Here is an 11,373-nt window from a genome sequence, read left to right as displayed (position 1 = left end):
CAAAACATTGCTCCTCTCACTCTCATACAATCTCAGCAGTACATTTGCACATCATTATGTCAAGTAAGGGTCTCCTCACTCTCTAATTAGTTGTTTAGTGTATATAGCTGCTTTAAAAAGTGTTGCTTGCATTGTTTAGTGTATATGCCATTTCCTAATAAAATATTTGTTTGTATTAGCCAAATATATTTGTTTCCTGATAAGATATTTGTTTGTATTAAAATATGTATATTTGTTTCCTTATAAAAAATACGTATATATATTTATATTTATATTTATACAACTATATAATTAAATATTTATATATACATATTTTTATTTATATATTTATAAAACTATATAATTAAATAATTAAATATTTATATAAATATATTTATATTTTTATATTTATACAACTATATATATAAATACTTATATAAATATATTTATATAAATATATAAATATTTAATTATATAGTTGTATAAATAGGCTAAATATAAATATATTTATATAAATATTTAATTATATAGTTGTATAAATAGGCTAAATATATAAATATATTTATATTTATATATTAAATTAGATGATATGTCTAATTTGATTGATCATGATTATATTCACATTAGTGTTTTTTTTTTCCTTTTTTTGTCTGATGAACCCTGCTCTATGTTATTTCATCAATAGTAGTGTAATAGGGTATGACATTAATTTAAAATGACTTGAATGATGTTGTTACATAATTGCACTCATTCATTTGCACATCCTCATGACTTTTGTTGTTTGGTTTGATATTTTTATTTATATTTTTGTTAGAGCTGAGTTTCAATTTTGTAATGGGGGTGAGTTTTGTCTTCAGTTTTTTTATTTGTTTGAGTATGAAATTATAATGATTGAGTGTGTTTGTATGTGATGTGGGGTGAGTATATGCAATTGTTACACTTTTAGAAGTTGTGATTCTTGTACTTTGAGTAGATAGAAAAGGTTTTGTAATTGATGTGAAATGAAAGAGATCAAATATGTCACTAACATAAATTTAGTTGGCTCTCTAATAGGTGCACAATCTTTGAAGAATATTGACATAAATGTATACTTCGGTGGACCCCTTTACAATCCTGAAGGGATTGACGGATTCCCATTTAGAGGGGAGGGTATCGAATGCTACTACATGATGTTACGTCGTAAGTTGAAGACGTTGACTGATTTGAAGAGGAAAATAATGGACGAATTGAAATTGAACCCTGCTTGGTATGACATCAAGATTATTTATCGTTGCCCACAAGAAGTTCTTCATGAACGGATAAATTATGGGTATATGGCGATTAAAGAAGATAAACATGTAAAGATGATGTTTAATAGGATCCAGAAAATGCCCCAAGTAAATGCTGCTGAGTTGTATGTAAGTTTGGAGGCGAGTGTAGACAACAGTACTGAGGTGGTGCAAGAAACATCTACGGCTTTACAATTTACAACCCTAGATGATGGATGCACTACAATGGGAGGTTATACGCTCTCATCTCAAGATTATGTTGCGAATACTGGTGGAACCCTCTACTCTCAAGAGACACATTTAGAGGAGGAAGACGAAGACGAAGACGAAGACGAAGATCATGCTGTGAATGATGGTGAAAATAATGATGATATGGATCAGTACGAAGAGAGGATTGAGCGAGGTGACTTTGAGAACGATGTGGATGAGCATGAAGTCGTTCCTAATTTTGAAGAGGAAAATATGGAGTACCATGATGAAGGTGATGCAGATGATGATGATATTGGTGTCCAGCATGATACAGATACGACCACTGGCTACAGACCTCCTGCGGACTCATTCTACGCAAATACTTGGGAAAATATGGTTGATCCTTCACGTCTTCAGATACCATATCTTTGTACTTGGCAAGATGGGATGCATTTTTGTAAAGGGTTGACTTTTGCAAATAAAGCTGCGGTGAAGCGTGCATTGATAATATACGCAGCAAAGGATAATAGAAATTTCTTCATCCAAAGGTCGAGCACAATTGAATTGTGCGCCGCATGCGTTGACGACAATTGCAAGTGGTACGTTGGGGCATACATGAAGCCTAAATTCAATGGTCTGTGGATGGTCACGTCTTATGTGGGTCCACACAGTTGTATACCCTTTGGGCTGCGAAGAGATGGTAGAATGATGGATTCTAATTTTGTTGCATCAGAAATTATGGGAAGATTGCAAAAAAAGCACACTGCTACTGTTGATGAGCTTTGGGAGATCATTCGTACTAAGTATGATCATGAGTTTTCTTACTATAAAGTATGGAACGCAAAACAAAAGGCAATTGCTAAGATTTTTGGGGATTGGGAGGAGTCTTACCAAAGATTGCGAAAGTTGTTGTTGGCATACTTGGATCAGGATTCGGGTACCCAGTATAGCTATCACACCATACCTAAGCTATTAGAAGGTACTACGTTACTGCGCTATGTATATTGGGCATTCGCTCCATGCATTGCTGCATTCCAGTATTGCAGGCCAGTGATTAGTATTGATGGAACTCATTTATATGGTAAATACAAAGGGGTATTGATGATTGCAATGGCAACCGATGCTAATCAAAAGGTTTTGCCTATCGCCTTTGCTGTTGTGGACAAGGAGTCAGGGCCTAGTTGGGGGTGGTTTTTAGAGTGTCTCAGGACTTCAATAGAGCGTGTTATTGAAAACAAGGACATTTGCATTATTTCTGACCGACATAAAGGTATCAAATGCGCCATTCGAGAGTGGCCTAGAGGGCAAGACGGAAGAGAACGGGTATATCATCGATATTGCCTTCGACATGTTGCTAGCAACTTCAACACACATTTTGATAACCCGACTTTAAAGGCATTGGCCTTGAAAGCTGGATATGAGACTCATGATGCTAAATTTGTGTCCATAATGCAAACCATTAAGGAGGCCGAGATTAATTTACTAAGGGGTGTAGACCCTACTGATCGCCGGATTATACGTTATATGCCATACACATATCTAATGAGTGAGGATGTAGACAAATGGACCCAGTCACATGATGGTGGAAGACGTTACGGGGCAATGACAACCAATACCTCTGAGTGCTTTAATGGGGTTCTTAAAGGTGCCCGCGGTTTGTCCATTGCTGCAATGGTTAAGTTCACTTATTTTAAACTTGTTGCATATTTCCACGATCGACATAAACAAATTACTTCTGATCTCTCTCGAGATAAGGTGTGGAGTGATTATGCAATGGAGATCTATAACAAAAATGAGCAGAAAATTGCAGGACACACTCTGAGGAATTATAATCATGCAGAGGGTATATATCAAGTGGTTACCCCGTATAACGACCATAGAGCTGGAGGGGGAAATCACAGTCATGATGTGCGCATATTTGATAGAACCTGTGGTTGTGGAAAGTGGCAAAACTTGAAGATCTCTTGTTCACATGCAATTAAAGTTCTTAAAGGTCTGCATCTCGATGCGCCCAGCTATATTGACCCATGTTACAGTCTGAACAACGCCATTCTCACATATTCACATAATTTTGTGGTGCCAAAGTCAGAGTCATTATGGACAGATGTTCGCGGACCACGGTGGGTGCTTGACCCACAATTGTTGCGGGCCAAAGGTCGTCCTACGATGTCAAGAATAAGGAATGAAATGGATGGGGTACGGCGAGAACGGGGAAGCCGGAGGGAAGATCCGGAGTTGAGGGAGATTCAACCGAGACAACGATGTAGAGTGTGTCATCAAGAGGGGCATAACCGCAGATGCTGTCCCAATTCCCATGGGGCTTCGACAAGTGGTAGTGCTATGAACTAGGCAAGTGCCGTCACTGTTTTTATATAATATACTCAGAATGTCATTTGGTTTTTGTTCTTTGCATTTGGAAACTAATAATCGTATTTAATGTTTGTCAGGCAAGCGGAGACTTGATTTTCGTAAGTGACATTGTACGTGGGACTTGTCGTGATGTTCTGTATGGACAAGCTAGGTGATTATGTAGAGTATGTTGTATCAGTATGGACAAGTGTTAGGTGAATATGTATAATATGTTATATCAGTATGGAGCTTCCGCTAGGCGAATATGTAGACTATGTTGTATTAACTTAGTTGTTATTTTGTTTATTGTTGTAAATTACGGATAATTGAACTATTTGCTATCCATTTTACTCGTTACATTAGTTGCGTGATGCAGCTTTTTCCTATAATACGAACAATGATATTACTTTGACAAGTTCAACCACAAGGCCCTTCTAGTATTGAACTGCCATTGTGTGCTAAGACTTTTGTCCAACAATAATTTTATTGAATAGTTACTGTTTTTTAATCTGGTTGTAGAGTATGCTCCCTTCGCCTATCATATGCTGGTATGTAGTTGTTTGATGTGTTCTGGACCCTGGAACATTTGCTGCAGGGGAGAAAATTAATTCTGGTCCATGCACCTGCGGCAAAAAAAAAAAAAATCCCAGTAGAACTCGAGTATCTTATACTCGATTTCCATAAATAGAAATCGAGTCTCTAAGACTCGATTTCCATTTATGGAAACCGAGTATAAAATACTCGAGTTCTACTGGGATTTTTTTTTTTTTACCCCAATTTGAGAACTAAAAAATAATTCTGGTCCCAACCTGCGGCCAAAAAAGAAAAAAAAATTCCCAGTGGAACTCGAGTCTCTAAGACTCGATTTCTATAAATAGAAACCGAGTCTTACAGACTCGATTTCCATTTATGGTAACCCATTAAACTAGAGTTCTACTGGGATTTTTTTTTTCAATTTTTTGTTATTACCCCATTTGAGAACATAATTTCAGGTAATTTTTTACTAAACCGCCAACATCGAAGAGTAAATACCTTGTAAATCCAAAAATATAACTGAAATGAACAAAATAAAATTATACAATCTGGTTTTTTTGTTTTCAACTGCGAACATCTAAGTAACCCAACCCTGTAAATCCAAAAAAAAAAGAAAAAAAAGAAAAAGAAAAGAAAATCAACATCTCATGTCTTCACAATCCAACAATACACAAAAAGCACACATTCAGTATAATTTCATATCACATTGTAATGCACAAACTATAAGCAAGAAAATTGAGTGGAATATTAAAAGTTCAAACTTGTTCTTTTAATTTTATTTTGAATATAATTGAAGTTCTAACTCTAATTAGCTCATTTACAACCACTACATGGTAGGATTGATCCTTGAGTGCTATGTCTCATGCTAGAGCTACACATGCCCAGAAAACTAAGCCACATGTGCTTCTCCACTAAGCACAGATTTTTAATTATCAGTCTGGTCGTCTAACCAATAGATTGATAACAGATTGACAGTCATTGTCTACGGACATTCTTGTCAGATACTTGAAGTAAAACACATATTACATAAAAATGTATCACAAAAGAATATTTAACAAAATAAACAGAGATGCCAGTGGTATTTAAAAAACTTCAACAAAGTGTAGGCACCCCCATGTGGCTTTTATATCCATACAAAGAACAGAGCTGTTGGCTTTGTGTGAAGAACAAAGCCACGGATCAATTATATTCAGGGTGGTGGAGTGAAACAAAACATTAACATGGAGACACAGTACTTCCATAGCTTCCGCAATGACATGTTTTTCTCGGTCTCCTTCTTCATTACCTTTGCCACTACCATCTCAAAATCTTCTTGTGTTACATCAACCCTCCTCTCCCTCAGAGCAAACATCCCAGATTCTGTGCACACAGCCTGCAGCAAAAAAAAAACGAAAAAAATGTGTGACAATATGATTATGCACAGAGAAAACACACAATCTTTCACTTCTGAAGACTTTAATAGCCCAGTGCAATAGGTCGTTATGGAATTAACAAGACTATACTTATCATTCTGTCCAAATCCATCCAAAAGAGTTCAGATTGTTTAAATTGAATAAAATACTGGCAATCTTTACAAGAATGAAGCCTATTTTGACATGCTTGCCAAATACTTACAATAAGAGATGAATCTGTTTAAATAGTTGAGGTCACAATAAAGAAAAGTACCAAAAACTAAACAACCCAATCTGCATAATGAAAAGACACACGATACCTTTATTTTATTTGATGCTTTAAATTCATCCAGCTGGTTGAGAAGCTCCAGCATAGTCCGCTGCACTTCACTGTCACCATTGCCACTACCAGTTTAAATGCAGAAAGTAAAAGGGTACACGAGGCAAACCTCCTTTATCTCTTTAATTTGCTGGTCAAGACCGCCAATCATGTCATATGTGGAATCTGGAACCTTTTCAACTTTCATGAGGTTGACCAATGGATCAACTTTGCTTGGCAAGATTAAATGAAGCACATAACTGTCATTACGGAGAGCAACTCTTGTTGATGGAGTTATCTTGGTGATATCGATATTTTTATCAATGTCAACAACATATTTCCGTTCAAGATGAACCTGGGAAACAAGATGAAACATTAGATAAAAATGTATTCAAACTGTTTTCAAACCATCTCTTATTAACAAAAAGGCACTCCTTGTGCATGTAATAGTCTATTCCCTTGCTAAAATATCATTACTTTTGAATTGACGAACAAATAGTTAAGGCACAGCCGCAAATTTACAATTGAGTGCATTCATATAGGAATATTACTTACCTTAACTAAAACGTTATTCTTCCCCATTACTTTGACAAATAGTGTGTAATATAACTTTAAAATGGCATCAATGTTAATATAAATGTGCTAATTTCGACTTTCAACATTTAAATCAAGTTAATTTTATTCTTAGAAATTGGTTTTAAAAGTGTATGAACAAAATTGATACAACTAATAGTTGGGGAAATTGATTTGAAAGTCGAGGGACAAAATTGATACTATTAAATGTGGGGAAAAGATAACGATGCTCTAAAAGTATAGGTTTAGGAACTATTTTTAAAAGCATCTGATAAAAAAAATGGGAGATACTTTTTGTCCTTAAAAATGATTTGGTAACAAATAATCTAAGGGCATCTGTTAACAAGACCCAACTAAAACTAAAACTGTGACAAATTTATAAAAACCAAAAAATTGTAGTTTGGCCATTTTATTATTATTATTTTTTTTTTTTGGAGGGTGGCCATTTTATTAAAGTTACTAAAAAAATTCACGCCTAATGATGACATTGGCTTGATTTTGAAAGTTAAGTGATTAAATTGATAGAAATAGATGATTTTAAGGTTGCAAATGCTAAATTTCCTTTAGATATGACATTAGCATTTTTCAATGCTAATGCTCTTAAGCAATTTGAAATTCACTCTCGGGTGACTTTCAATGTTTTTGTTACTTAGATATCAATGCAACTAATGGTATTCTTTGTTATGGTAGTACAACACTTTGAATTTTTTGCGTTTTGAAGCATGTTATTTTTTACTTTAATTTCTTGATCTATTCCTATTTTATGACAAAAAGAAATCAATTTATATTTTGATTTTTGCTACTTTGTTGAGCCTCAACTTCTGTCAAACCCAAAAAAAAAAAAAGTGAGGGTAGACACGAAGGACAATGTAAGAGCTTTAGCTGCTAGATTACAAATTTTGTAATGAACTAAATAACTTTTTCATCTATTTTTATACCTTTTTCTTTTATCTAGTTATTTGGATGGTTACAAAATTTGTAATATGTTCTAACAAATTCAATCATGCATTCTAGCAAAAAGAAAAATGTTATTAATCGAAAACAAGTTCAACATGTTCAACATGTTATCCAGTAAAGGAAAATCAGCGGCTGCTACAAACTTCAAAAAATCTTGAAGCTTGGATCCTGAGACTAGCCGCTTAGCTTCAAGGGTTATCTGTACGCTCTCATGAATAAAGTCTGCAGTTGGTACAAATTCTTTCTCTGTGAATCCTCTAGTTGTCATAGCAGGTGATCCAATGCGGATACCTCCAGGCACTAAGGCACTCTTGTCACCTTTATAAGGGAATATTATTGTGTGTAAGTTTTGACAAGAAAGGGAGAAACAAACAAAAAAACAGATCAAATCAATTAAAATGGGATAAACCTGCCAAAGAAAGGACTCACCCGGAACTGACTTTTTGTTGAGGGTAATAGAGGCCAAGTCAAGAATTTTCTCCACCCGAGCTCCATCAATACCCTGTTAAGGGAAGCAATGTTAACTGCTGTTAGTAAAGGTAAATGGTAGGCAAAACACCCCCATCCCAAATAATCATCACAACAATCGCTGTAGTACTAGCACATTAAACAGGTTGTCTTTCGATTCAATGCCTAGCAATGCATAACAAATTTTGACATATAATAATATTGACGTGTCATGGCATTCTCCCTTTCAAAGATAACACACACACCAAAAAAGAAAAAACCACACCACCCTGGTAGGCAAAATACCCCCATCCCAAATAATCATCACAGCAATCATTGCAGTACTAGCAAATCAGCATAGCACCCACTTCAGTCAGATTTCCATGATTAGTTAACAACTACTTCGCGTCAATACTTCTAAATGTTTCTTACCATGCAATGATATGGAATTTCTTTAGATACTTCCATCACATCAGATGCTTCATAAATAATCATGAACTTTGAAAATACTTTAAGGAAAGTAATGGGATAAGCATCAGGTACACCATGATTGGTAGGATGTGACCCTTTTAGGCGATGAAAATGATATAATTGTAAGGAGAAAAAAAAGGTATGAAAGGTTTACAACATATGATTAGGCATGCAAAACTAGGGATGTTACATGCTTAGAATATCACTTGCACAACAATAGTAAATCAAATTAAAAATTTAACAAAAGATTTACACAGACATATATATAAGGTATGTTTTTCTTTTATTTGCTAAGCTACACTTGTGACAAGTCAATCTTGAACCCAGATTTTTATGGGGAGAGGAAGTGCTACTTGAGCTAGAGCTCATTGGCATAAACTAATACTGTTTGTCACTAAATCCTTGCTTGTGAAAATAAAGCAACATTTTCACAGTAGAAGATGAATATATTTCTGATTAAGGCATTTTCACCGTTTCACAAGATGTATTAGTTGAGCTGTAGAAATGTTGTTTAACTATTGGAGCAAGTCAATTAAAATCCATACTACAAACATAGGTATTTGAGCTATAAACTTTCAGGTGGAAGGATCTGTTTTTTCATAACAGAGTACCTCTCTTTTTTTTTTTTGAAGTAGTAGTAGAGACCTGAATTTTAACAACTGACTAGTGATAAATATTTTACCTAATAGACTCTGCATGCTTCAGACAAGCAGGTTGTTTCTAATTTTCCTTTTAATTGTTAGATTTAATGTTTCTTGTCTTTTATGTAGAGAGATAGATAAGTGGACATAGGTAGAGAAATATAAAGTTATCACTTCTTAAGAGTTACTTCATTATTGGGATTCAAGCGCAAATCTTCCATCAATATCAGCTCTATTATTCAACTCCTCCCTAGAAAATGTTCATTATTTCAATATCACAAAAATATGTTATGGGGAGAAGCAAAGGACTATAACATAAAACAAACAACTGGTAGCAAAAAGGGAGAAGCAAACCTTTACAAGATCCTCCAGCATGTTGTTTCAATGATATACAGATATCATGAGTCTGCACAGCTGTGAAGGAACTGAATGTAGATCCATGCCAATTTTTTGTACCCAAACCTTGTGTGCTTCCTTTGCTCTATGGTCCATATCTAAAGCTCGTATTAGTTGCCCATATGTTCCCAATGTGGTTCCCTGTCCCTTGCTTAGCATCCATTTAATCACCTAGGAGAGATTAACAAAGGACTATAACATATAAATCATAAAAGAAAAATAATGAATCAATCTTAAATATATATATTCTTATCATTGAAACAGAAGTTTAAAATAATTAAATACTATTTTTCCAGTTCTCAAAAATAGATTAGAACACAACCCAATATTTGCATGCTGCAGAATTATGAAAAGTTTGGAAAAAGGTTGCACAAACATGAACTGGAAACTTCTTTCTGCAAGTTAAATGCCAAAAGAAAGGGAGGGGGGGGGGGAGAGAGAGAGAGGGCCAGAAGAGCCTTTGAAATGCTGAGGTGGTAATAAGGATTCCTTAATGTAACTCATTTTATTACTTACTTAAATCCGACTTTGTGTAATACACGTCCCAGATAGCTAGTCTTAACTTTCCTTAAAGCATAAATATGTATGCATGTATGTGTTTTTAAGTCTCAGATAGCTATTCTTACTGTCCTTAAAGCATAAATCAGTTTCTAATAATTAGTTGCTTGTAAATACCCTAACCATCCTAACAATTGGTTCTTGACGAATATCTGCTGCAGAAATAAATTGGTTCTTGACGAGTATCCTAACAATTGGTTCTCAAGAAAATAAATTGCATGTACATGGAAAAACAAAACACCATGATCATTAGATAAATGGGAGATACAACATTGTAGACACTAACACACCTGATTTTGCTCAAAATAGTTTGGCAGGACATTATGCTCCCCAAGCAAAACTTCACCCCCTCTTGGCTTATCTAAATCCATTATCAGTGTCAGTCAGCAAAGTGCTCTTTCCACATCCATTTAGCTCCAACATTAGTGCAGCTACTTGAACGTGAGAGGTAGGGTCCAAGGAAACTGATGAAAAGGCTGATGAGGTTCTAAAGTCGGATATTCTGGATTGTTGGACTCAAGAAAATCATTACAGATGGTCTAAACCCAACATGTTTAACACTCAGATTCAGTCCATCCGTAGTGATTTTCTGGCATCCAACAATCCAAAATATCCCACTTTAGAACCTCATCAACCTTTTCATCAGTTTCCTTGGACCCTACCTCTCACATTCAAGTAGCTGCACTAATATCCACTGCATCTGATTGAATCCCCTCCTACAAAGAGTCATACAGTAGTCTGTGAGATATATACACCTCAGGAGACTCCTAGGACAAGGTCTAGGAACGTGCTCCCTTGAAGAACTCCAACAGATAGAAGAACAGTTAGAGAGGAGCGTAAGCAGCATTAGAGCTAGAAAGGTTAATTATAAAATCCCTAACTTCGCTTTCATGATATTTTACTAAATGGTAGTTTAACATGCTTTATCTTGGTCTATACTTTCAGGCTCAGGTTTTCAAGGAACAAATTGAGCAACTAAAGGAAAAGGTAAAGTTTTAAATTGATTGATATGTAGGCCCAACAAGGTGATTTCAAGTTGCGTAGAAAGAAGTTTCCCTGTTAATTTTTTTTTTGTTGAGTTCCTGGCACTGAAATATTGCAGCACCATAAGTTTTTTCTTAACAGAATTCTTCAGTTGTTGCTGACTAGTATATGTTCTATTTTCTAATTTTTTGTCAGGAAAAAGTCCTAGCAGCTGAAAATGCAAGGCTATGTGAGAAGGTGAACTTTTGCAATTATTATTACTAGTACTAGTATTCTTTTATTCTTCTTGTTGATGGTATTATATTTGACTTTTGAGG

At 35.0% G+C, this 11,373-nt stretch overlaps 3 protein-coding genes and 1 long non-coding RNA gene across 4 annotated transcripts; 2 read left to right on the top strand and 2 right to left on the bottom strand.

Moving 5' to 3' along the window:
* Nucleotides 1–1,292: 1,292 nt before the first annotated feature.
* LOC115973585 lies at nucleotides 1,293–3,785 on the top strand. The gene is made up of 2 exons (XM_031093855.1): nucleotides 1,293–1,650; nucleotides 1,738–3,785. The coding sequence occupies exons 1-2, from the start codon at nucleotides 1,293–1,295 to the stop codon at nucleotides 3,783–3,785; spliced, it is 2,406 nt and encodes an 801-aa protein (XP_030949715.1).
* Nucleotides 3,786–6,062: 2,277 nt separating this feature from the next.
* Nucleotides 6,063–6,611, bottom strand: LOC115973583 (26S proteasome regulatory subunit 8 homolog A-like). Its single transcript, XM_031093854.1, has 2 exons — nucleotides 6,585–6,611; nucleotides 6,063–6,384 (listed from the first exon to the last, which is right to left on the bottom strand). The coding sequence occupies exons 1-2, from the start codon at nucleotides 6,609–6,611 to the stop codon at nucleotides 6,124–6,126; spliced, it is 288 nt and encodes a 95-aa protein (XP_030949714.1). The 3' UTR covers nucleotides 6,063–6,123.
* Nucleotides 6,612–7,548: 937 nt separating this feature from the next.
* On the bottom strand, nucleotides 7,549–9,533 carry LOC115973581 (serine hydroxymethyltransferase 3, chloroplastic-like). Its single transcript, XM_031093851.1, has 3 exons — nucleotides 9,473–9,533; nucleotides 7,989–8,061; nucleotides 7,549–7,877 (listed from the first exon to the last, which is right to left on the bottom strand). The coding sequence occupies exons 1-3, from the start codon at nucleotides 9,491–9,493 to the stop codon at nucleotides 7,600–7,602; spliced, it is 372 nt and encodes a 123-aa protein (XP_030949711.1). The 5' UTR covers nucleotides 9,494–9,533; the 3' UTR covers nucleotides 7,549–7,599.
* A 1,296-nt stretch (nucleotides 9,534–10,829) lies between these two features.
* LOC115973584 lies at nucleotides 10,830–11,350 on the top strand. Its single transcript, XR_004087775.1, has 3 exons — nucleotides 10,830–10,932; nucleotides 11,018–11,059; nucleotides 11,252–11,350. It is a non-coding gene; the product is annotated as an uncharacterized LOC115973584 (long non-coding RNA).
* Nucleotides 11,351–11,373: the final 23 nt, after the last annotated feature.

This window comes from Quercus lobata, unplaced genomic scaffold, assembly GCF_001633185.2.
Source record: "Quercus lobata isolate SW786 unplaced genomic scaffold, ValleyOak3.0 Primary Assembly Scq3eQI_1879, whole genome shotgun sequence".
Classification (NCBI taxonomy): domain Eukaryota; kingdom Viridiplantae; phylum Streptophyta; class Magnoliopsida; order Fagales; family Fagaceae; genus Quercus; species Quercus lobata.
The sequence above is the reverse complement of the archived record's forward strand: the minus strand, read 5'-3'. Positions and strand labels throughout refer to the sequence as shown.

Excerpts from the sequence above, each read along its gene's own strand:
- LOC115973585 (XM_031093855.1), top strand. The coding sequence starts at position 1,293 with ATGGCGATTAAAGAAGATAAACATGTAAAGATGATGTTTAATAGGATC. Across the intron at positions 1,651-1,737 it reads CGAAGAGAGGATTGAGCGAG|ATGATGATGATATTGGTGTC; the intron begins GTGACTTTGAGA and ends AAGGTGATGCAG.
- LOC115973583 (XM_031093854.1), bottom strand. The coding sequence starts at position 6,611 with ATGGGGAAGAATAACGTTTTAGTTAAG. Across the intron at positions 6,385-6,584 it reads AGAATAACGTTTTAGTTAAG|GTTCATCTTGAACGGAAATA; the intron begins GTAAGTAATATT and ends CTTGTTTCCCAG.
- LOC115973581 (XM_031093851.1), bottom strand. The coding sequence starts at position 9,493 with ATGCTGGAGGATCTTGTAAAG. Across the intron at positions 8,062-9,472 it reads TGCTGGAGGATCTTGTAAAG|GGTATTGATGGAGCTCGGGT; the intron begins GTTTGCTTCTCC and ends TTCCCTTAACAG. Across the intron at positions 7,878-7,988 it reads CAACAAAAAGTCAGTTCCGG|GTGACAAGAGTGCCTTAGTG; the intron begins GTGAGTCCTTTC and ends TCCCTTATAAAG.